The following is a 26,781-nucleotide window of genomic DNA, read 5'->3' on the forward strand; positions in this document are numbered from 1 at the left end:
CATTCCTAACATTCTGCATGGACATTTTCAGAGAACTATCCACGATGACTCCAAGATCTTTTTCCTGACTTGTAGCTAAATTAGCCCCCATCATATTGTATGTTTAGTTGGGGTTATTTTTTCCAATGTGCATTACTTCACATTTATCCACATTAAATTTCATTTGCCATTTTATTGCCCAATCGCTTAGTTTTGTGAGATCTTTTTGAAGTTCTTCACAGTCTGCTTTGGACTTAACTATCTTTAGCAGTTTAGTATCATCTGCAAACTTTGCCACCTCACTGTTTACCCCTTTCTCTAGATGATTTATGAATAAGTTGAATAGGATCGGTCCGAGGAGTGACCCTTGGGGAACACCACTGGTTACCTCTCTCCATTCTGAAAATTTACCATTAATTCCTACTCTTTGTTCCCTGTCTTTTAACCAGTTCTCAATCCATGAAAGGACCTTCCCTTTTATCCCATGGCAGCTTAATTTACATAAGAGCCTTTGAGGGACCTTGTCAAAGGCTTTCTGGAAATCTAAGTACACTATGTCCACTGGATGCCCCTTGTCCACATGTTTGACCCCTTCAAAGAATTCTAATAGATTAGTAAGACACAATTTCCCTTTACAGAAACCATGTTAACTATTGCTCAACAGTTTGTTTTTCTATGTGTCGGACAATTTTATTCTTAACTATTGTTTCGACTAACTTGCCCGGTACAGACGTTAGACTTACCGGTCTGTAATTGCTGGGATCACCTCTAGAGCCCTTTTTAAATATTGGCGTTACATTAGCTAACTGCCAGTCATTGGGTACAGAAGCCGATTTAAAAGACAGGTTACAAACCTTGGTTAACAGTTCTGCAACTTCACATTTGAGTTCTTTCAGAACTCTTGGGTGAATGCCATCTGGTCCCGGTGACTTGTTAATGTTAAGTTTATCAATTAATTCCAAAACCTCCTCTCATGACACTTCAATCCATGACAGTTCCTCAGATTTGTCACCTACAAAAGCCGGCTCAGGTTTGGGAATCTCCCTAACATCCTCAGCCATGAAGACTGAAGCAAAGAATCCATTTAGTTTCTCCGCAATGACTTTATTGTCTTTAAGCACTCCTTTTGTATCTCGATCAAGGGGCCCCACTGGTTGTTTAGCAGGCTTCGTGCTTCTGATGTACTTAAAAAAACATTTTGTTGTTATCTTTGGAGTTTTTGGCTAGCCATTCTTCAAACTCCTCTTTGGCTTTTCTTATTACATTCTTGCACTTAATTTGGCAGCGTTTATGCGCCTTTCTATTTGCCTCACTAGGATTTGACTTCCACTTTTTAAAGGAAGTCTTTTTTTATCTCTCACTGCTTCTTTTACATGGTTGTTAAGCCACGGTGGCTCTTTTTTAGTTCTTTTACTGTGTTCCTTAATTTGGGGTATACATTGAAGTTGGGCCTCTATTATGGTGTCTTTAAAAAGCGCCCATGCAGCTTGCAGGGATTTCACTTTAGTCACTGTACCTTTTAACTTCTGTTTAACTAACGCCCTCATTTTTGCATAGTTCCCCCTTTTGAAATTAAATGCCACAGTGTTGGGCTGTTGAGATGTTCTTCCCTCCACAGGGATGTTGAATGCTATTGTATTATGGTCACTATTTCCAAGCGGTCCTGCTATAGTTACCTCTTGGACCAGCTCCTGCGTTCCACTCAGGACTAAATCTATAGTTGCCTCTCCCCTTGTGGGTTCCCGTACCAGCTGCTCCATGAAGCAGTTATTTAAAGTATAGAGAAATTTTTTCTCTGCATTTCATCCTGAAGTGAAATGTTCCCAGTCAATATGGGGATAATTGAAATCCCGCACTATTATTGAGTTCTTAATTTTGATAGCCTCTCTAATTTCCCTTAGCATTTCATCATCACTATCACCGTTCTGGTCAGGTGGTCGATAATAGATCCCTAATGTTATATTCTTATTAGAGCATGAAATTTCTATCCATAGAGATTCTATGGAACATGCGGATTTGCTTAAGATTTTTACTTTATTTGATTGCACATTTTCTTTCACGTATAGTGCCACTCCCCCCCTGCACGAGCTGTTCTGTCCTTCCGATGTATTTTGTAACCCGGAATGATTGTGTCCCATTGATTGCTCTCAGTCCACCAGGTTTCTGTGATGCCTATTATATCAATATCCTCCTTTATCACAAGGCGCTCTAGTTCACCCATCTTATTATTTAGACTTCTAGCATTTGTGTACATGTGGCCTTTACACAGTTTCATTCTGTTTTGTATGTTCATCCCAGTGTGATCCTGATGTAATTCACTGTGAAATCAGGCAAGTTTTATTGCTCTTCTTGCATTGCACGTAGGTTTCTAATGAAACTGGAAGTGGGACTGGCAGACAGATTTCTGAATTCTTCGTTACAGGCAAAGTCCCATGTATGATTTTTACAGCTGTGTAAAATTTCATGTAGTTGCCCTTTTTATTTTGTGCGTAACTGTGCTACATTTTCATTTTTAATTGATTCTTTAGTCCCTTAGATGGTAAAGATGTCACTGTATCATATTTGTAAAGTTATCAACCTACAGCATCAGTTACCCTTCAGTTCTATGCTGCTACCTTTTCTGACAGGCCTGCAGGTGTACCATTGGCACTGTATGTAAATATTTAATAATAATTTATATTCCACCAGAAGTAAAAAGTTGTTTGATCTCTGTCCACTGCCAGGAAACAATTGACTGACTGATGTCCAAAGAATCGGAGTATGTCAGTTGAATTTGGCCTGCCACCAATTTCTTATATGATCTTTCTCAGAAAAGGGGAGGCTTAGAGACCAGATAGTTGGCAAGGTTATTTAAAATAAAGTGATCTCTTGCAAGCAAGGACTGAATTATTGCATGTTTTAGGGCTGCTGGCAGCTTATCCTCTCTAACCTTGCCAATAATGAGCTTGGGTATTCCCTACTGATTTTTGTCAGTTCACACATGGCCGAATGGCTCTCACATGTCACAAATAGAACCTCTTCCAATTGGGAGCATGGATGAAATTCATCCTGGGGGGAGCATGGTGTGCTTATATTCTTCTATCATGTTACTGTTTTGAAAGCTCCTGAGTCTTTGACAGTCTTGTCCATGATGTAGACGTGAGAGCTTCCGCCACTGAGCAGCACTTACCCTTAAATTTCCCCTGCCTTTGTATTTTCTATATTTTGCACCCCCTTTTTGATTTGGTAGCATTTCACATTCACTTTGCACACATGTATATGACTACACAAGGTAGTAGAGGATCAGGTGAAGTTGATTCAGAAACTGGTTGGAAGCATACTGAGTTGATTAGATGACCTACCAGTAGAAATGATTCCACTGAGCAGGATTTGCCTACATAATAGCAGAGGAGAAGGATCTCCTGATATCCACCTTAGCCTTGGCACAAGAACCTAAAAACTCTTTATCTCAAGAGTCATCCTTCCATGAGTGCTTCAGTTTCTTTACCTCTCACTTCGTTGGTTGCAGGTGATTGGTAAACCCTGGCAACCTGAGAGGGTGATGCAAAGGGGAAGAGTTGCCTGGACCTTGTGGCATCTGTAATCATGGGCAACAAATTGCTGTAATGCCCCCACCAGACTGTCCATAGGCAGAACAGGTTTTTCTCCAGAGAGCGTTAGAAAACCAGCAAAATCTATCAATATATTTGGGTGGACCATCAAAACAACGCTATATTATTATTATTTTATTTATGTGAGCTGATCACAGTAATAAAGACTAATGGAGTTTGAAGTTGTGTTATAACACACAACATTTTTCTTCAAAGGTTCTTGTGGTTTTCATCATCATTCTGATGTTAAAATCGTGGTATTTTTGCAGAAACTTCCTTAAGGTTTTTTTAGTTTTTAAAAGTTTAGGCTTGTTAAAAATAAAAGTGCTTCTGACAGGGAAAACTAAATAAATTCACTTGCTTACAAGTCAAATCAATGAGTTATTGTTTTGTTATTGATACACTGTGTAATTCACATTAGTATTAATGGGAGTTACTTACATGTCTTAATGATAGAATAACCCCATTATAGTATTGTGCAGGCAGTTACTGAATAACCATCCAACACTGTTCAGTGGCACTTGGAAAATGGTAATTGTCTCCATATTGGTATTGCTGTCGTCACCGGAGACTAACTGATTTGTGTTTGGTATTTTGTGGTGTAGACAAATAAATCCAGATGATCTTAACCCTATGTATACACTGTAAATTCCACTCTCGCCAAGCTGCCAGAGTTGAAGGGTCAATGATTTATTTTTAGGTTTGCTTTGAATAGTTGTTCCTTTTCAAGAACTCCTACTAGTACTGTTATAAAACCTAACGGTTCTTATTAGGCAACTGAGACTTCTCTAAAGATGGAATAACCTGTTTTTAAAAGGACACAGCTGGGTTAATGTTCATAAATTTAAAGCAACAAAAAGAAATTGCCTTACCAAAGAGGTGAATAACCTCTTAAATTATTAAAATTAATAGACTTTACAAAATCAAGCTTAATTTTTTACATTATCGATTGCTTGAAGAATAAACACTAACCAACTCTCCCCCCTCCTTTTTTGTGTGTGTATACAGTCTGTTTCTACTGTATTTCATTTTCAGGTGTCATGTATATCCCAATGTTGCAATGTCTGGATTACAAAGAATGCAGGGGACTGTTTGTTTTTGTTTTTAATTTTTCATTAGACTTTACAGTAAAACAGTGGAAACCTATCTAGATGAGGAGGTCTCTGAATTAATACATAGAATTCTTTCCCAGGTGTCTGGCTGGTGGGTCTTGCCCACATGCTCAGGGTCTAACTGATTGCCATATTTGGGGTTAGGAAGGAATTTTCTCTCAGGCCAGATTGTCAGAGACCCTGGGGATTGGGTGGAGGTGTGGGTGGGGTTCGCCTTCCTATGCAGCGTGCACTTGCTTGTTTGAACTAGAGTAAATGGTGGATTCTCTGTAATTTAGACTTAAAATCAAGATTTGAGGTCTTCAGTAACTCGTCAGAGGATATGGATCCATTACAGCAGTGAGTGAGTGAGGTTTGGTGGCTTGTAGGAGGTGAGACTAGATCATGGTGGTCCCTTTTGGCCTTAAAGTCTGAGTCTATTACTCTTTTTAGTTTTTATAAATGCTTGTTCTTCCAAAACATAAATTTGGGATTAAGTCTGGCCTGACATCCCTATGAGAAGGTTCTATTAGATGTCTTAACAAAACTGTATAACCTTTTCATATGTACATCTATGTGTAAAACATGTTATAGATGTAATGTAATTGTTTTCAAAACAAGATTTAAATATTTGTGTAACTACAGGCTACCAAGTTATGCCTAACCAGCAGCAAGCCTACCAGGGGTTGGTTGGAGTTCAGCAGTCTCAGAATCAAAATCTAGTCAGTAGCCAACACAACAACATTGGAAATCAGATACAGGGTGTGATTGTTCCTTATACTTCAGTGCCATCTTATCAGGTAAGTTATCTTTTCAGAACTTCTTTGTCATTTGTTTGAATATATAAAGCAATTTTAAAAAATCTGAACTTTGTAGGCTGAAAAAAGCTCCAGTAGGAGCTTGAGTATCTTAAAAAGGTAATGTGAAATGTCTGAAGCAGGAGCATTACAAATACGCAACTTTCCATTAAATACTTGCATGGAGGGCTTGGGTGTTACAGTCAGAGCATAGCATTAAATACGGTGCAGAGTACATGAAACCAGAGCTGTTAAGACTTCTGCATTTTGTTGTTGTTTTTTTTCTTCTGTTATAGAAAAATCTCTTGATTAATTCTTAAAATTCCTAGGACTCAAACTTTGAAATCCTTATGAACCAAGTGTGACGCAGTAGGGAGCGGGGTGGATAGACCTGGGAATGTTGTTTAGTTTTACTGGTACTGTCTGCATGCGGGATGGGAGACCAGGGGATGACTTTAGGTGAGGGACGGTACCTGAGCCAGGATGGGGGTGGAGTGAGTCAACACCTTTGCCCGGGAAACTGGACAAAGGGAGAGGAGGAGAGAAGGAGGGGGAGACAGCTTGCTAGAGGGGTTTTTGGTTTCAGTTTTGGGCTGGCTGGGAAGAGGCAGGGAACCCCAAGTCTGGGGTCTAAGATCCTTGCCCTCCAGAGGGACCTGGCTGAGGGGTCCTGGTTGTACCTACAAGCCCTGCTTGGAACTGTGTTCCTGTCGTCTAATAAACCTTCTGTTTTGCTGGCTGGCTGAGAATCATGGTGAATCGCAGGAATTGGGGGTGCAGGGCCCTGACACCAAGCTTTTGCATTGTTTTGGGGGGGAAGAGAACGTTTTGACATTATTTGGCACTATTGCAGCTATAGTCATCGCTAGTCTTCCTTGCTATTATGTAGAACTCAAGAATTTAGGCCATTTTCTGTCCTATCAAGTCAGTTAATCGTGGAGGTTATCACTTAGTTTCTATAGCAGAGCTACTTCCCTTGGTGGAATAATTGATATATGGTAAATGGGGAGCAGAGACTTTTCTAAGTAGAATAATTATATGATATGCCTCGTATAAATTTCTTCAGTTGCCACCCCGCTATTTTGCCCAATCACGTTATTGCCATTCTCTGATCCTCCTAAGTTTCATCTTAAATACTTGTTTCACTTGAAGAAGCACTGGTATAACCCTTATGTTAAGGTAACATTCTGGAATGAAGCAGAGGCACAAACATTTAATATTCAAATGTGTAACTTTTCACTTCTAAAGCTCTTTTGATGCAAAGATCTTTTAACACTTTACAAAGTGTCACTAAGTATCATTTCTGTTATACTGAAGGAGAAATTCAGGTTACTTGCCTGAGTTCACGCAACATGACACTGGTAGAGCTGGGAATAGAGCAAAGGCCCTTCCAACTTCCAGTATGTTATATTTTAAAAAAGCCTATTTCACTAAAGCCTTTTTTCAACAGTTGCCCTGAGTAGTTGGGTTGGATCTGTTTAAAAAAACAAAAATAAAAAAACCCTCATACTTCAATTCCTCAAAACGTTTTAGGGTAGAGCTTCCAGCATCCTGTCTTGATAGTTGTAGTCTGCTATTGTTTCAATTAGTTAAATGTATAACTGTTTACTCATCCCCTTTGTTAAATCCTGTACAAATACTCAACGTAGGCTATGTCTTTAAAGTTTCTTGGGATTTGGATCTTAATCGGCTTTTCCGTAAAGATGGCATACATTGAGCATTCTTCAAGTGATCGTCCACATGCATTCCACTCATGGCACACATGCACCTCAGGCATGCAACATAAGATTCTTTTGGCCAGCAGTGTCCATTGGGCCCCTCCACCTCCACACCCACCCAAGGGCATAAAGGGCAACCATCGCTCAGTTGTTGCTTACCACATGTGGCAGTGAGACAGAACCCCTACAATGTCCACCTGCTTCTCTGTGGATTGTGCTAGTTTAGTGTTAGCGTTAGTTAGACTTGTTGCCTTTTGGTAGCACATGCAAAAATCTTATAAGGCTGGAACTCACTCCCTGCCCTCTTCCTTATAGGAGTTCTAGCAAAGTGACAGAAGTGAAACCCCCGGGGCTTGAAACCAGCACTTTTGTGAAGCTTTAATGCCACTTAATGATGGGCATTCGAGGCGCCTGTTTTGTTTAGGGGGGCATGTCCCCCCCTCCTCTAAGCAGGCTCAAAAAGCTAGAGAAGCCCACTTAAAATTGTTCCTTCTATAGCATTATATGCGAACCTCCTTGGACTTCGAAAGGAAGGATGCAGCTAGATCTCAGTACTCCGGTCTATCTGCTTACATGAGGCACATGACTCATAATTCTGACGTGTCTCAGGCTCAACATTCAAGGAGCAGCCAACAGCTGCCTGAGAAGGATCCCTCTGGTGCCCTGGAACTAACTGTTAGAGCTGGAAGTACCCACTAACCATGCAGACTGCTCCTCTCTCGGTACCAGTTGTTCAGGACCTGGCCCCTCAGGACTCAGCACTTCTCTACGGGCAACCTTGGAACCATGTTCCTCGGTCCTCAGCACATCAGTAGCTAGTGTGTTGGTACCTAAGGCATATACTGTGCCAAGTGATTTATCTGTGAGTCTGGTGCCGGCTCTTTTGGTCTGAGAAGTTGAGGATGGTGATAGCTAAGTCATTAGATTTTGAGACGTCGACGTGACCATTAAAGGGGGTATTTCTGGTACCAGCTGCACCCACTACTCAGTTAAGGAGCCAGGGCACTCCTAAGAGGATGCCCTTTCCTTGACAGAGGTGTACATCATCATCATCATCATCATCCCTGTCAGGGAATAGTAGGGACTCTTCACCTGCATACCCTTCTTCCCCTGTTTAGGTAGCACAGTGGGAGAGACTCTGGGGAGCAATCTGTAAGGGGCAGCAGGGCTTATAGAGAACATCCCTCCTGGTGTCCCCTAACTCCCCCACCCATGCTGTATCAGCCTATTGGATGCCCTGCAGGGGTGCATCTATATTCTCTTTAGACTGTATTATTGGCCCCCGCCAGAGTTTGATTATTCTTCCCTGAAGGGACAATATAGACCAAACAGTTAGGCCAGCTATTGCAGCCTCAGATTCTGGAAAGGTTGGAGGAGGAGAGTGATTAGTAGTATTTATAAGGGGAAGAACAACTCAAACCCCTTGCAATCTCCTCATCCTCTCACGACAAGGCAGTAAATCACCCAACGTCCTCTCCAGTTGATGACTTCAAGGCATTCCAGGACCTCGTCAGGCACATGGCAGAGACTCTGTGTATACCTGTGGAAGTGGTGCAGGAGAAACCTCTCAAACTCCTGGACATCTTATGTCCTCCCATGCCTGGCAGTTTTGCCATGCCTGTACTGTTGGAACCTGTGTAAGACCTGTGACATGCCAGTATCCATTCCATCCACATCCAAGTGAGCTGACAGGAGGTCCCACCCATTACCAAGGTCACTTGTGGTAGCTGCCATCTAAGGGTACGTCTATACTTTCCTCCGGGTCTGGCGGTAAGCAATCGATCTTCTGGATTCGATTTATCGCGTCTTGTCTAGATGCGATAAATCGATCCCAAATCGATCCTGGAAGTGCTCGCCATACACACCGGTACTCCTGCTCCATGAGATGAGTACGCGGAGTCGACGGGGGAGCCTGCGTGCTGCGTCTGGACCCCTGGTAAGTTCGAACTAAGGTACTTCGACTTCAGCTACGTTATTCACGTAGCTGAAGTTGCGTATCTTAGTTTGAAGTGGGGGGGTAGTGTGGACCAGGCCTAAGAGAGGCCGAAGCAGCAGGGGCCTCCCAAATGCTAAACCTAGGGAAAAAGACCCTAGTAGTCTGGATCTGTTCAGATACACACTCTGTCTGCCAGCTGGCAGACATACATAACTAAGTCCCAAGTGCTTCTGTCCAATTATAATTATTTGAATTAGGACAAGTGTCTGAATTTGTGGGCAGGCTATCTCAAGAACACCAAGAGGAACTAAAGACGATCATGCCCAAAGGACAGCTGATATTTTACACTTCCTTGCAGGCTGCACTGGGTGCATCTGACATAGCGGTGTGTGCTGTGGACCTTCCTGGAAATCTATGAAGATTGGAGCTCAGGAGATCTTATGAAACACCTCTGTAGCCAAACAACAATTGAGGACCTCCCTTTGAAGGCAACAAACTTTTAAATTTAAAGACGGACGAGGTTTTCCATTCCTTAAATGATCTAGGGTGCCTCTGCTCCCTGAGCGGTTATGTTCCAGATGGAAGCAAGTATTACCAGATATTTTCTTCAAGCAGCATTCCTCTGCCAGCTGAAAGGATCTCAACTGCCAAGAAAGAAGCAGACGTTTCAGCAACAACTGCTCTGCCTTTTCCTCTACTGTTGCCTGTTTGAAGAATGTTCCTGTTTTTGAACTCTGCAGGACAGCTACATGGACTTCAGTCCACACATTCACAAGACACTAATCTTTTGTAAAGGTTTCCACGTTGGATGCCTACTTTGATATGGCTATCCTGCGGTCATTGTTTAAGTAAAACTTCTACTATCCATCTCCGAGCAAACAGACAACTGCTTGTTAATCACCAACAGTGAAATCCACATGAACAATTGCTCAAAGAAGAAACAGTTATTTACCTTTACAGTAACTGTGGTTCTTTGAGATGTGTTGTCCAAATGGATTCCACATTCTGTCTTCCTTCCTTGCTATTACAGTATCTTAGCCCTGTGGGACTCTGTATGGGCGAAGGCACGAAGGGACAGTCGGGCCCATGCTGCCCTATGTGCCCTTATGTGGCACGGTACATCTAGGATGATAGGTATGGCCACAATGGACACTGCTGGCCAAAAGAATCCAATCTCTCATGCATGTGGACAGTATGTCTCCAATAACTACCATTACAATAAGGTAAGTAACTGTTCTTTCACTGCACCAGGGATTCACCAACACATGGGTCTTTTTCATCCTGACATTTTTGAGGAGTTTGGCCCATCTCTCCATGAGGATTGTGCATCTCCTAGAATTTTTTCATTTGTTTTCGTATCTGTATCTTACACTCACACATTCACCTGCACCTTTACCACTGCAACTCTGCAGTACACACTCTTAAGGCTACCAGTTTATTTTCTGTCAAATAACAGTCTTGGGCTTTCTGCCTTACCCTCCAGGCAAAATGGCATCATGTTTGCCTCTTACGTCTGATGGGCACATTGATGAGTGGAGTTGGATTTCTCCCCTTGTCTTGGTCCAGCTTCAGAGTCCTCCCCATTTAAAAAAAAAAAGTAATACACCAGCTCACAACAAAAAATGAAATTGGAGTATAGGAAACAACAAAAACCAGTCTGCCTGATAACTTGCTTGAGTCACTGCTACTCACAAGCATGTGACACTGCCTTCCTTCACATAAATAAGGTGATATTTTAACTAGGGCTGTCAAGCAATTAAAAAAAATATTTGCAATTAATTGCACTGTTAATAATATACCATTTATTTAAATATTTTGGATGTTTTCTACATTTTCAAATATATTGATTTCAATTACAACACAGAATACAAAGTGTACAGTGCTCCTTTTATTTATTACAAATATTTGCACTGTAAACAAACAGAAGAAATAGTATTTTTCAATTCACCTAATGCAAGTACTGTAGTGCAATCTCTTTATCATGAAAATTGAACTTCCAGATGTAGAATTATGTACAAAAAAACTGCATTCAAAAACAAAACAATGTAAAACTTCAGAGCCTACAAGTCCACTCAGTCCTGTTTCTTGTTCAGCCGATCACTCAGACAAACAAGTTTGTTTATATTTTCAGGAGATAATGCTTCCTGCTTCTTGTTTACAATGTCACCTGAAAGTGAGAGCAGGAGTTTTCATGGCACTGTTGTAGTTGGCATTGCAAGATATTTACATGCCAGATGTGCTAAAGATTCGTATGTCCCTTTATGCTTCAACCACCATTCCAGGGGACATGTGTCCTTGCTGATGATGGGTTCTGCTCCATAACAATCTAGAGCAGCGCAGACCGACACATGTTCATTTTCATTATCTGAGTCAGATGCCACCAGCAGATAATTGATTTTCTTTTTTGGTGGTTCGAGTTCTGTAGTTTCCGCATCAGAGTGTTGGTCTTTTAAGACTCCTGCCACACCTCAGCCTTTTCAGATTTTGAAAGGCACTTCAGATTCTTAAACCTTGGGTCGAGTGCTGTAGCTATCTTTAGAAATCTGACATTGGTACCTTCTTTGCATTTTGTGAAATCTGTAGTGAAAGTGTTCTTAAAATGAACAATATGAGCAGTCTCGGATGATGATCCAGCAATAACATGAAATATATGTCAGAATGCAGGTAAAACAGAGCAGGAGACACATAATTCTTCTCCAAGGAGTTCAGTCACAAATTTAATTAACACATTATTTTTTTAACAAATGTCATCAGCATGGAAACATGTCCTCTGGAATGGTGGCCAAAACATGAAGGGCATATGAATACTTAGCATATGTGACATGTGAATACCTTTCAATGCCAGCTACAAAAGTGCCATGCAAATGCTTGTACTCACTTTCTGGTGACATTGTAAATAAGAAGAGGGCAGAATGATCTCCTGTAAATGTAAACAAACTTGTTTGTCTTAGCAGCTGGCTGAACCAGAAGTAAGACTGAGTGGACTTGTAGGCTGTGAAGTTTTACATTGTTTTGTTTTTGAGTGCAGTTATGAAACAAAAAAAAAATCTACATTTGTAAGGTGCACTTCAATAACAGAGATTGCACTACAGTACTTGTATGAGGTGAATTGAGATACAATTTCTTTTATCATTTTTATAGTGCAAATATTTGTATTAAAAAATAATATACACTTTGATTTCAATTACAACACAGAATGCAATATATGTAAGAAAATGTAGAAAAACATTCAAAATATTTAATAAATTTCAATTGGTATTCTATTGTTTAATGCTGCGATTAATCACGATTAAATTTTTTGAGTTAATGGCGATTGACAGCCCTAATTTTAACTGCTTTATACTATAAATGTAGCTTGATAACTTTACATATTCAATTAGTTGCATATTATTTTACTTGGATATTTGTCGCATAAATATTAAATCTGTTACGATTCTGATTTAAATACATCAGACTCCACAGGTTCATCAAAAATTGAATTGTTAGAATATGTAGTTAGATAATCAGGTGGGGAATTTTCTAGGATGGGTAATATCTCTGATAGGGTAATTATGGAATTAACGTGTGTTTTAGTGTTTAACATTAGCTGTATTTTTAACAAACTCTTCTGTCATGTGAGTGGTCTGGAGGCAGAGAAGGAACTTTTTTGCAGAAAATAAGTCTTCATATGTTCTCAATCTTTAGGTTTCAGTGCCTCAAGGTTCCCAAGGAATGCCCCAGCAGACATATCAGCAGCCTGTTATAATTCCCAGTCAGTCAAATCAAGGACTGCCCACAACAGGAATACCCGTTTATTACAGTGTCATTCCATCAGGTCAACAGAATAATTTAAGGTGAGTAATTCAGTAACTTGATCTTCAATAACCTGCTTATTACTTTCCAGTCCCCTAACAGAGTTTGCTTTAGGATCTTATTATTTTCAATATTAGTTCTTAGTGTGGCTTTGTGGCCACTTCTTACAGGTAGGTAACAAAATTATATATTTTTATGTCACCTTTATTTCCTATTATTCATGGAAGGTAGATATAACACTGTTATCTTCAGTAATTGGGACCCACTTACTTGTGATTGAAAAATCAACAAAAAGATTCTCAGGTTACTTCTTGAAGTAACTTATTGTAACAGAATTTCTAGTTTGAGTATTTGCTGAATCATTCAGGGTAGTGGTTTTCAATCATGGGTATGCATACCGCTGGGGGTATGCAGAGGTCTTCCATGGGGTACATCAACTCAACTAGATATTTGCCTTGTTTTACAATAGGCTACATAAAAAGCTCAAGTGAAGTCAGTATAAACTAAAATTTCATACAGACAATTACTCGTTTATTCTGCTCTATATACTATACGCTGAAATGTAAGTATAATATTTATATTCCAATTAATTTATTTTATAATTATATGGTAAAAATGAGAAAGTAAACAAATTTTTCAGTAATAGTGTGCTGTGACACTTCCATATTTTTATGTCTGACTTTGTAAGCAAGTAGATTTTAAGTGAGGTGAAAGTTGGGGGTACACAAGACAAATCAGACTGCTGAAAAGGGTACTGTAGTCTGGTAAGGTTGAGAGCCACTTGTTCAGGGAACACTGTTTTTACGCCACGCCCCAGGAAATGCATTAATTCCTTTTTGCCATGACATTTAAAACTTTGGAGAGACTTCTTTAGTCTCTAGGTTTGTCACAGAAGTGACTTTGGGAAGGGACGGTAATACAGATTTGAGTCCTCAAAGTCAATGGCCCTCTCATGATTCCTCTGAGTCCTGCTCTCTGGCCCTGAGAAGTCAGTGAGTAAGCTCCTCCGTTGAACTCCTGCCTTCAGCCTGCTCTGCTGTCTGGCTTTGAGCCAGCATGCAACTCCCTGTTCTGCTCCCTGGCCTTCAGCCCAATCTTGCATTCCTTGCACAGCCAATGCTCCTTTTGAATCCAAAATAGAAGCGTGGGTATGCAAGGGATACAAGAAAAGCTTCTTACATTTGTAAGCAACTTTAAGGCTCAATTCTGTGACTCTTTACTCTGTGCTACCAACTCATATAACTTTGTTGCAAGTCTCACAATATTTTTAAAGGGATCTCATGAATTTCTGACTTCAGCCTTCCATCTTTCAAATTTTAGCCCTTCTCTGATTCCCCCATTACTGTCAATGGGACTAAAGCTGCAGTGTACCCTCAGCGAAGATGGTGGCCCTTTTTCACCGTGTGGGGAGGCCTTGACAGGAGAATTTGGGGGTGCCTAGAATCAGACTGTGAGGCAGGGTATTAAAGTGAAAATGAACACAGAGAAAAGAGAGAGATCCACAGTGTCAGTCCTATATGGGCCTCTGTCCGTCCATCTTTTACTTTTATACTTTATAATAATAATTCACGCCAAAAGCTATCACCATCTTCATTGTTTCTGCATTCATCAAAGTCAGGAAATTATTTATGGCCAAAATGTTGATGGATTATGTCTTCCTGTCCTCTAAATTTATTCTTGTTTACATTTACTAAAGGACATTATAACCTTTGGACCCAGGAGCGTGAAAGCTTTCCTGGAGGACCTGTTTGTTACACGCAGTTTTGTATTTGAGCTTTCTTGCTTGTAGATAGGTTTTGTGTCACTAACAGTTTCTAAAATTATTCTTATAGATTAGCAATCTCTTTCAGAGCACAGACATGAAAAGATGTAGACTGCTGTCCTATAAGTCCTGGTCTACACACCGTTTTTTACTGCTAAAACTGTTGGGGATATGGTGGGGCAGTGACTGTTTTTACAGAAATAATTCTATAGTATAACCCCTTGTGTAGACACAGTTACACTGGTGTAAAGTTACCTTATCAGTAAAGTTTCTTCCCTTTCCTGGAAGGGAATACCAAAATAAAGCACCTTCATACTAATATCACTTCATCACCACTGGGAGGTTATGCTACTTTAACTATACCAGTATAGTCAAAGTGATACAACTTTCTAGTGTAGACCAGGCCTAAGTCATGAGGTGTGAAGAGTCCTGAAATTTCTTTTTTAGTCTTTTCTATTTAAAAAAAAAAAAAGATAATGAATAAAAAAAGAGAAGTATATTTTCTTTGGGGAATTGATATAAAAATTCCATTTACCCGTATGTAGCATGTGTTGTCAACTAGTTCAAAAGCAATGGTTGAAATAATAAATATATATAATCTTTTTAATTCTCATTTATATGTCGCCGTTGTATTGTTTACTGCAGTTCATCAGTAGGATATTTGCAGCCTCCAGGATCAGAGCCAATGCAGTTTCCTAGAACATCTTCCCCATGCAACTCACAGCAGCTTCAAGGACAACAGTGTACAGGTATGGGAATATAACTTCGGTGGTTGGTGAAGTAATCAGAACTACGTTTTCTGAATGACTAAGAAAAAGTTCTAGCTATTATTATGCTGTGTATTTTGATAAATGCAGCGGAAAGGGGGCAATTTAGAATTAATCCGTGCATTAGCTTTATAGATATATTTTAAAACCAGCAGTTGATGTCACTGAGGTATACTGGGGATTTAGCCTGATTTCTCACTGTTATTTGCCTCATGTTATGGAAAGCTTATAAATAGTTTTTCTCTAAAATGTAATGACATATTTCAGTATGCCGTGGTTGAGAGTTGAGACAGGAGAAGATTGCAAACACAAACTAAATTATTAATGAAGAGATCATTTTTGAAAGACAAGGGAGTTTACTGAAATATTTCTCCCTTACTATTTATAACTTGCAATACATCATAGTAATTGAACATGTTACAGTTTGGAGCTTTTGTGCAACTTCTGCTCAAATGCACTTTCCTAAATCTTGTTGGTTCCTATGGTTTTATGTAGGCTAGGATTCCACCTATATTTTAAAAAGGAATAAAATTTAAATTTATTGGTGGATCCCCTTAGAAGAGTTATTCAGTAGGGATGATTGCTGATCTGTAAGGATGATTGTATTTCCTTCCAGCTGGCCATATAGTCTAGAATTGGGACATCTAAGTTTGAGACTTGATTTTGCACCTGATCCAGCAGAGGCTGGGTACGTCGTGGAAGCAGTGTAGTTAGCTCCTGTGCTCAGGAAACAGATTCTAGTTTTCATCAGTTGAACCAGAAACAACAATGGAGAAGTCATGCTGGGGGAGAGGAGGGAAAATAGTAGGCATTCTTCAAGCTATGGGCAGGGGGACAGTAATTTGTTCAGCTAGAGGTCACAGGAAACTAACTCCTCCAGGATTTGTATATGGTAGGCTTATTCACTGCTTTTACTTTCCTAATTTATAACAACCATTCTGTCCAAAGAAGTATAGTAAGTTATCAGATTGTTGTAATAGTTAGTCAAGTTATCAGCTGTCACTTTAATTGTGTCTGTATGAAGTATACTCACTGTTTCCTTTATCCCCCACCGACCTTCTCTCCACTGATATAATTATAAAATTTAAAAAAATGAAACTCCAGACAAAATAATGGCTAATTTCAGTGGCTTTATTTGGGGCAAGTTTCTCCAGGTGAGAATGTGATTTGGCAGAATCACCTGGCTAGCTTAAACCACCTTTCAGAATAAAATGGTGTGTTTGTGCATGTACTGAAATAAATAATAAACCTGATAAATAATAATAGTAGTAGTAGCAGCAGGCATATGGAGCTTTTCACATACAAAGTGTTTTACAAACATTAGTTTGCATTGTTGTAGCCATGTTGGTCCCCAGGATATTAGCGAGACAAGGTGGGTGAGGTAATATTTTTTATTAGACCAACTTTTGTTGGTGAAAAAGATGAGCTTTTAATCTTATACAGAGCACTTTTTCAGGTCTGGGAAGGTGTCACAGCTGAATACAAGTTGGAACAGATTGTTTAGCTTACGTAGTTAGCGCATGTTGTAAGAGGCCATTCAAGGTTAAGTGGCCAGTCATAGGACAAAAAATGGGGGCTACTGGGTTGCAGATTGTTGTAATAAGCCATAAATCCAGTGTCTTTATTAAGTCCGTGATTTTTATTTCCTAGTTAGAGGTATGATTTTAAGTTCTTGGCTCATCTTTTGAAGGTGTTGTGCAGATTTCCTTTGAAGATGAGGACTGAGAGGTCATATATGGGAGTGATCGTTTTGAGAAACATGTTCACTCCTGGGTAAGGCCCTACTTAATTTACAATGTTGCAGAAATTGCAGATCCCGCCATATTGTGCTTCCACTGCAATTTTGACAGCAGGAGCCCCTGCTCTTAGCCCCGGGCATCCGACAGCAGAAAATCGCAGAAAAGTAATAATCGATCTTATTACTGCAAATAATAACGTCCATTATTACTTTTCCACAATTTTCCATTGCTTGTCTGCAACTCAGCCACGATTTTTTTTTTTTTTTTTTTATTTTTTACAATCATCCTGCGATTCAAGTAGGGCCTTACTCATGGGTGAGGTGGCATTTTTGTCTTTTATAATTTCTCTGTGTGATTGTCTGGTTTCACCTACTTAGTTGTTTGGGCACATAATGCAGTGGATGAGGTACATCACATGTTGTGATAGGCATAGTGGGACCCATGAGTTTTGAAAGGTGTGTTATGGGAGTATTTATGATCACAGCAGTGGAGATATGCCTTCAGGTTTTACATCTCTTTTTCTGGCAGTGTCTGGTGCAGCTTTGAATTGGTGTGTCTCAGTCTGTGAAGAGTTTGCTTCTGTTGATGAGCTTGGTGGGTACAAAGACCAGAAGATGGAGTTCAGGAAAGATTTCTTTGAGGATGTGTTCACCATCGAGTATGGGGTTGTAATTGTTTGATGATACCCCATATGGTGTCCAGTGTGACAACTAAGGGTGTGCTGTCAGAAAGGTGTTTTTTCCCTCTATTGAAGCAGTGTATTTGGGGTAGATATCTGAGTGGTGTCCGTTGTTTTGTAGATATTTGAGGCAGGCAGTGATGCTATCATTGTGAGTAATGTTGGTGTATGGGGGTGAGGGGATTACATCCATGATGATGTTCTGAGGAAGATTGTTGATGCAGCAGTGTTTCTGGAGGAAGTAGGTTTTGTCTTGGAGGAACCTGGTCCTCTGTGTGGTGATGAATCCTGATATTCCTTCAGTAAGAGTGCCATGGCCAGATGGGATGGGTCTACCTGGGTTCCCTTGTTAGTGTATCTTGGGAAGCATGTAGATGATCCCTGGAGTGGGTTCATGGGGGATGAGGATACAGAGCTTCTTTTTGAGGTGTTTGGGGAAGGATTAGGTGATATTCTTGGGTGAATTGTGCTGTGGAGTCATCTTTGAGTTCTTTATAGTGGTGTCAGAGTTTTTGGTTGGTCTTGTTAACGTAGTCATCACAGTTTAGGGCTGTGATGGCACCACCTTTTCTGTTGGTTTGATCACTATCTGGTGGTTGGATTTCAAAGACTGTATAGCTGTCCTCTTAGCAGTGCAGAGATTGTGATATGTTTAAGGATTTCAGACAATTTTTTTCCTGAAGCTGTCGATGTAATGATCAAGTGTGTGGTTTCATCAGTTTTCAGGTGTCCAGTCAGATGATTGATTTTTCCTGTGACTTGGTAGGAGCTGGAGTTGAGGGTGGTGTCATGATTGTTGAAAAATAACTTGAGGTAGAGACAGTGAAAGAAGTCTTTTAAATTAAATTAAATTAATGGAGATATCCCATCTCCTAGAACTGGAAGGGACCTTGAAAGGTCATCGAGTCCAGCCCCCTGCCTTCACTAGCAGGACCAAGTACTGATTTTGCCCCAGATCCCCAAGTGGCCCCCTCAAGGATTGAACTCACAACCCTGGGTTTAGCAGGCCAATGCTCAAACCACTGAGCTATCCCTCCCCCCTAGTTCTAGTTCTTCACAAGTTAGTATGATATCAGGTTTTCTGATGGGTGCAGAAGTTCAGTCCCATGGAGAGTACAGATAATTCAGGGGTAGTCTTGATAAATTGATGATGATGGAGTGTTGTATAGTATCCATGTGGTGGGTCCTGGTACCCCAGTGTTTCCCAAAGGTGTTCAGTGGGTTATGGAGTGCTGTAGAAGCTTTCACTTCTTGTTTTTGTGTTGGATAGCTGTCATAGGGTTTTTTGATAATTGTTTTGGGTTAAAGTTTACAACTGAACGTTGACTTAATACAGCTTTGAAACTTTACTGTGCAGAAGAAAAATGCTGCTTTAAACCATCTTAATTTAAATGAAACAACACAATTTCCTTAACTCATCAAATCTTTTAAACTTTCGCTTTATTTTTTTAGTAGTTGACGTTTAACACAGTACTGTATTGTAGTTTGGGGTGGGGTTTTTTTGGTTCTGCTGCTGCCTAATTGGACACTTACAGTTCCAAATGAGGTGTGTAGTTGACCAGTCAGGAACTCTGGTGTTTATAACTCTGAGGTTCTATTGCCGGCAAGTTTAGAACTGAGATTATAAATATCTCATATAAATATCAGTACTATGAACAGACCAGTTGCTCACACTCCTCTCTTTGAGAGCCCTGTGTTAGTAGATAATTTGTATACCTTTCTAATATTAAGCTTACTTAGGGTTACTATACGTCCGGTTTTTCCCGGACATGTCCAGCTTTTCGGCAATCAAACCCCCGTCCCGGGGGGAATTGCCAAAAAGCCGAACACGTCCGGGAAAATGCCGGCCGGGCACTTCCCCTCCCACGGCTGCTCTGCTCCTCCCCTGACTCTTCGGCTCTGTTTAAGAGCCGAGCTGCCTGAGCGCTATGGGCTTCAGGCAGCCCCCTTGCCTCCAGAGCCTGGGAGGGGAAGTGCCCGGCCGGGGGCTCAGGGTCCGGAGGCATAAGGGCTGCCCGAAGCCCAAGCGCTACCGGCTTCACGGGTTTGCCGGGCAGCCTCCAGACCCTGCGCCCCCGGCTGGGCGCTTCCCCTCCCGGGCTTCAGCTGCGCTGGGGAAGTGCCGGCCGGGGGCGCAGGGTCTGGGGGCTGCCTGGCAAACCATGAAGCCGGTAGCGCTCGGGCAGCCCTTTTCGCATGGCTGGGAGTGGGAGGGAGGAGGGGGCGGAGTTAGGGCGGGGAAGGGGCGGAGTTGGGGCGGGGCTGGGGTGATAAATGGGCGGGGCCAGGACCCCGTGGAGGGTCCTCTTTTTTTTATTTGTTAAATATGGTAACCCTAGCTTACTGTTGCGGGATTAACTTGCAGGACATTGGCAAGATGGCAGACTTCTTTTAGCAGTACACTATTTCAGTTCATCTGCAGTATATATTTTTTTCTTTGTTTGAAGCTTGTTTATCTATGGTTCTTGAAGAGTAAGTCACTCCAGAATGCCTAAAAATAAACCAGATGGTCTAACGATTCAATAAGGGGTTCTCCCACTCTGGCTAGTTAATAATCCATCTTGATAGTTTTGGTGCAACACCATTGGGAGGCATGGATCAGATCTACTAGAGTTTGAATTAAAGAGATGGTGTGAGGAATCTTGAGTGACATGAGTGTAAATTTTTTTTTTTTTTTTTTTTTTTTTTTGAGAGAAGAAAAGGGTGTAATTCAGGTAACAGTGCCCTTTAGGGACAATAATCCAGTTTGGAAAGGATAGATAGTGGTGTCTATAAAGGTGTGGAGGCAAGTGACTGAGTCTGTCTCTGGGAACAGATTATTTGGAGCACTTGAAGGGAATTCAGTCCAGTGTTAAGAGTCAATCTGGGTTTTCCTCCTCATGCATCATAACCAATAATAAAGTTTCTGCAGGCCAGATTATGCCCACAGTGGGATCTGTGTAGCCCCATCACCATCAATAAGCTTGTTTGGGGTTTGGATGCAAACCCGATTGGATTGGAATTTTTTTTTTTTTTTAATAATTGCACAAAGTGTAATAGAAACCAGCTCTCCTTCTCTTGACTGTATAGGCTCTGCAGGATTGACAGGAGTAGAAAGAAACAAATGCTTTTGTATTTTTGTTTGTCAGAAAATGGGACTGATTACTTACAGGGAGCACAGAGTCACTTTTTTGTGTTAGAGAAGCATTTTCAGGTTTGTTTAGAAAAGCTGTTAGGTAACTTTTAGAGGTTTTAGAAATTGCCATGAAGCATAATGGAGTTTTTATTTTTATCCAGCTACTTTTGCCTAACATACAGCATACCTTGACACTGGCTTAGACTTTAATTTTTAATTATTTGATTTTGTGTCTTAAATATTCACCTGTCTTCAAGTAATGATTGCTCTAATGATTGTTCAGAAAATAAAACCATGGTAAATTTAGAGCATTTTCTAATTACTGCTTGATAGAACAATTTGCTTAGAAAATGTTTTAATAATGATATTAAAAGTTTCAATAGCTCAACACATTTTTACAAATCTTCTTTTTAAGTGATCTATAATGATTTTATTTGGTAGTGGAAATAAAATATTCTACAGAAGACCAATCCCTGTATTTTCAAAAACCAGCAACCTATTATCTCACTAGCTGTTTTTGTCACTTTCCTAATTTTCAATAAATAAAGCATGAGTTGCACAGTGAACTAATTTCTAACAATAACCTCCCACTTTTTGTTTTGTAGCAGTAGCTCCACCACCAGGTGGAGGAGTAGTAATGATGCAGCTAAATATACCCAACAATCCTCAGCCTCGAACCCATTCACCTCCTCAATGGAAACAAAATAAATATTATTGTGACCATCAAAGAGGACAGAAATCCACCGAGTTTAGCACTTTAGACAGTGCCACACAGGTATGATTTGTTTTTTTTTTTCCCCTGAGATCATTCGTATTATGACTCATATTTAAAAAGAGATAATTCATTTCTGGAGAGGAACAAAATAAATCCAGTGCTTGTCAAACAGTAATATTAATGTTGTTGTGTCCAGGATTTGAATATTATAAATATGTGATATGTTCAAGTAAATAAATTTAAAATCACTGACTTTTCAGGAACCAATATCTTTGTGTCATGTTTACTCTAGTTACAGCATAGTCCTCAACTAAATAGTCCTGCCACCTCACCAGCCCAGTCACCAGCACCAATTCAACTATCAAACATGAAAAATCTCCGTCCCACGTTAACACCTCTTTCTATTGTGTCCCAATTTTCTAGATCTTTTGTCCCTGGACAAGGTAAGATTTTTAGCTAACTGAAAAATATATATAAAAAATACATGAATGTTCCATTTTTTTCAATTGTCATCAGTTTTGAGGGCAAATTGTGATTTGATTTTTAATGTTTTTGCCAGTGTGTTCAAAAATGTGTTCCTTGAATTATATAAAAAATAACTTTATGCTTCTATACCCTCCTTTGCCCCAAATAAAATAAAAAAGCCATGAACTTCATGCTCGTAATGGGGGCTTTTAGAACCATGCAGCTCCTTCATAAATAACTTTTAGCACTAAGGAATTGTAAATTTGGGATATATTTTAATTAAAACAAAACAAATTAGTTTTAGATATATTTGCTTAAAGTTTTATATTGAAACCGCAAACCTTAAATATGCTGTCACAACGGATGTTATTTTTATGGATAGAAAAGCTAGGTCAGTCCTATATGCCTACTCATTGCACTAGGTGGGCGTGACATGGTACATGGGAAGGGGAAGTAGAAATGTACGATAAGATAAACTGCCTTTTCACCAGACTTTTCATTCTTCATCCTCAATCCATTGATTAATCCACTGGTCAAGCCACTACTTACACTGTAAACTCTTTGGATCAAAGACCGTTCTGTTTGTACACTGCCCAGAACAATGAGACAGGAGCCTCTAGACACGACCACAGTAATGTTACTAATAATTGATATAGAGCTGTAGGTAGTGACCTCTCATCATTATCATCAATGGGCCAGAAAGTAGAGAGTCCTGCCATCTCGATCCTTTTGGGTCTGCCATGCTCTCACGATTAATATTTTCTCAGAGAAACTCCTTGTAAAAGACCAAGAGCAGAACCTGCTGCCATCATTTTAATGGAAGAGCAATGAGTGTGAAGTTTTCACTGATTAGAGACATGACTATTCTTCTGTCATGACAAGACAGTTGATTCACAGTGTTCAAATAACCAAGTCCAGATTAGTGAGCCAGTGTATAGCACATAACAATTGATTAGGTAGCTAAAAAGTTTATTATCTGATTAGTTGCTGCTACCTGTCAGAAACTGAAGGGTAGATGCAGCTCTAGAATTCTAGAATAATGGGTATGATATGTGGAAAAAGTTTGCAGACAGAAAAAGAAATTCTTTATTGCCTTGCTTTTCAGAAATAAATTGTATTTATTTTTGAACATATTCTCTACATAGGCTTCTTTCCCTAATAAATTGCATGTGTTCACTAACTTTTGCATAAATGTTAGACTTCCTATTGTCAATCATGTCTCAGCTTCCTTAGTCCCTTTTCATAATTTTTAAAGATTTCGATTCAATCACCTTACGGACCCCTCAAGTGGATGGGAATTTCAAGATGTGGGAGGCATTGGGCCAGGGTGGAGCTGTGCACATGCTATTTGAAACATTGCAACAAGTTTTAATCTTATTAAAACTCTTTGGGGAGATTTGAATCTAGATGAGATTATGGCAGAGAAACCAGGGGATACAAGTGCTTCCGATAACTTTTAAAAAATATATTTTTAAATTTAACGAGCCCTGAGTCCGCGACTTCTGAACTTGACAGTTTGTGCTCAGTTGATTATTTCCCCACAAGTTTACCATTGTCTGGTGAATTCTTTAAGTGCTTTTTCGCTCTCTTAAGATGTCAACTCTTGTATTTTTTCTGGTGGTAACCACATTACAATTATTTCCGTGTATACATTCATTCTACGTTGTATACCATATTTGTGAGGTGTAGACTGTTAAGAGCATTTAGAGTTTTTATATTAAACCAAGAAAAAGTATTAAGACTATTTTTCTCATCTTCAGGAGATGTCAGATACCCATTGCTTGGCCAGCCACTGCAATATAACCCTCCTCCCTTATTACATGGACATGTAACAGGCCAACAGGTATAAACAAATGCCAACTCCTGGGCATGTCTACACCATGTTAGTCTGTACCACTTGGCTGGTTCTACACTACAAATTCTAATGTAGTGATTTTCAACCTGTGGTCCATGGACCCCGGGGGTACGCAGACTATGTCTAAGGCAGGGGTTCTCAAACTGGGGGTCGGGACGAGGTCATTACATGAGGGGTCGCGAGCTGTCAGCCTCCACCCCAAGCCCCGCTTGGCCTCCAGCATTTATAATTGTGTTTAAATATATTAAAAAGTGTTTTTCATTTATAAGGGGGAGGTCACACTCAGACGCTTGGTATGTGAAAGGGGTCGCCAGTGCAAAAGTTTGAGAACCACTGGTCTAAGGGGTCCGCAAAAGGTTGTAATTCCCATAGTAGTTTTTAACCTGTGGTCTGCAGGGGAAATGGGTCAGGGCGCGAGGGCTTGCTCCAGCCGGGGAGCAAGGTGGGGATGTAGGGGCTTGCTCTGCCTGCCTGCCTGGCGCTCCAGCCAGGGAGGTCGGGGCATGGGGCTGCCCATTTTTTCAGGGCCCCGTTGGCCCAGTGGCTAATCCGCCATTGTCATTATACTGTATTAAAACCATGCATATAATACCTATTATCATGGTGTATATTACACCTAATATATATGTATTGGCTAACATGCTACTTTCACCTTTCCCTCCTATTTGCCCTCATACCAGGGACTGAACATGCAATGATGCTAGGCCCCAGGAATGACAGTGGACCCAGAAATCTGTCCCTCTTCTATACTATCATAGTGTAGCATACTAATTACAGCGCTCAGGGACAGTGGTTCATAACTTGTGACTCTTGTTACTTGTAACTCTTGTTTGTAACTTTTAATATTACAAATGTAATCATTCTAACCATGTGATGTTTGTCTGAGCTCAGTGTCAACCTGGACACAGACATGGAAACAGAGGAAGGAAACCAGCTAAGAAGGCCGCTTCAGCAGATCTTGGTGCAGGGGAACCAGGTATGTAACTGTTGGGTGATGCTGCACTCTGAGAGAACTGCTGAATCAAAAACAGAAGCAGTGAGAGAGCACTATTCTAATTTATTTATTGTATTATTCAGACCTGTGTAGGGGAATGGGACTGTGACATCTGATGCAGAATTGGATACATGACAGAGAGGACTGGATATTAATGGGTGTCTACACATGGGATGCAGGAGAGTAGGAGTTGCCTATGTTGGTGTTGTGTATCTGTGTAGGAAAGTCAGAGGGGTCTCAGCAGAGAGGAGATAGTCTGGGGTCATAGCCTTTGTCACTGTTGAAATTCCTATCTATAAGGGAGTAATGCCCGGAAAATATCTGTAGGTAGAGTGCAGCAAAGTAGTGTGCATGGATGTTGTGGGGGTGAGTGTCTGTAGGAGTTGGTTACATGGGATCTCGTGAAGGTGTAGCAGTGTGGAAGGTGCTTGTAGGGGGTACAGCAATGTCAATGGAATCTGTTTGGAAACATAGGGGGTTGTCTGAAGGGTTCGCAGAAAAATGGATGTCTGTGTGATGGAATTGTCTGTATGTGAGACTTGCGGCAGAATGGGAGTGTCTGGGGCAGCTGCAGATGTGCCAAAGGGAAACGGAGCTCCCAGGTATGAAAATTGGTACAATTAATGAGTGAGATAAAGTAGGAGAGGGAGGGATGAATAGTATAAAAGGGAAGGACGGTGAAGTCTGAATCGAAGGAAGGTAAGAATGAACAGTAACTGAGCAAAGAGGGAGACAGCAAACACAGGAAAAGATGGGAATGGAGGGAAAGAAGAAACTATTAATCAAAAGCAAATAGAGAGGAAGAGAGAACCAGAGTAAACAGTAGATAGAGGAAAAACATAGAAAAGATAAGGGAAAAGAAAACCAAAGGAGACATAGTAAGTAAAATTATTTAATGTAACAGTTAATATCAAAATATTTGTAAATTACATATTTAATATCATACACCATTCTTCCATAACTGCCCTTAGCTTACCAGAACTATGAATGTAATACATGAACTAAATACATTCCTGATTTACTTTTTTTTTTTCCTGACGTAAATCAAAACACTGCATTTGTTGCCAATAAATATGATGAGTGGAACAAAAGTACAACCTCGCTCCACTGTGCAGACCATAAGCAAGAAGTGCTACCCAATAAATGGGGACGGGCCTGGCCAGAATGCTAGGACTGTGTTCTGTGGACTGATGAAAATCTATTTCTTTGTTGGCTTGCTAGCTAGACCCTGAAAGGAGATTTGGAGAAGAGTTCATTTTGACTGGACAAGATCAGGGGGCATAAGAGAGAAACTAACATCCTCTTCCCCCGCTTGGCATTTTTTGCTCTTTGACAACATGTATAGAACTAGTTCTGTACCTTGAACAAATCATTTTGTATTCAAATACAATGTGCTGTGAGGTTTAATTTTTGTAAATCATTTTGAAATCCTAAGATAAATGATATTATTGTAATGGCAAAGAATTACGTTTTGTGTCACCTTTGAGACTAACAGAAGTATTGGGAGCATAAGCTTTCGTGGGTAAGAACCTCACTTCTTCAGATGCAAGTAATGGAAATCTCCAGAGGCAGGTATAAATCAGTATGGAGATAACGAGGTTAGTTCAATCAGGGAGGGTGAGGTGCTCTACTAGCAGTTGAGGTGTGAACACCAAGGGAGGCGAAACTGCTTCTGTAGTTGGATAGCCATTCACAGTCTTTGTTTAATCCTGATCTGATGGTGTCAAATTTGCAAATGAACTGGAGCTCAGCAGTTTCTCTTTGGAGTCTGGTCCTGAAGTTTTTTT

At 40.3% G+C, this 26,781-nt stretch overlaps 1 protein-coding gene across 12 annotated transcripts in view; it reads left to right on the forward strand.

Annotated features, from left to right (window-relative positions):
• R3HDM1 (R3H domain containing 1) overlaps positions 1-26,781 on the forward strand; it is a 144,227-nt gene that overhangs the window by 114,931 nt on the left and 2,515 nt on the right. For all 12 annotated transcript variants that reach the window (XM_034785070.1, XM_034785071.1, XM_034785072.1 and 9 more), the window contains 7 exons: positions 5,306-5,460; positions 12,796-12,944; positions 15,311-15,414; positions 21,571-21,740; positions 21,973-22,123; positions 23,906-23,988; positions 24,892-24,976. In XM_034785070.1, the coding sequence (XP_034640961.1) occupies positions 5,306-5,460; positions 12,796-12,944; positions 15,311-15,414; positions 21,571-21,740; positions 21,973-22,123; positions 23,906-23,988; positions 24,892-24,976 (897 nt within the window). The remainder of the gene's footprint in view (positions 1-5,305; positions 5,461-12,795; positions 12,945-15,310; positions 15,415-21,570; positions 21,741-21,972; positions 22,124-23,905; positions 23,989-24,891; positions 24,977-26,781) is intronic.

This window comes from Trachemys scripta, chromosome 11, assembly GCF_013100865.1.
Source record: "Trachemys scripta elegans isolate TJP31775 chromosome 11, CAS_Tse_1.0, whole genome shotgun sequence".
NCBI lineage: Eukaryota > Metazoa > Chordata > Testudines > Emydidae > Trachemys > Trachemys scripta.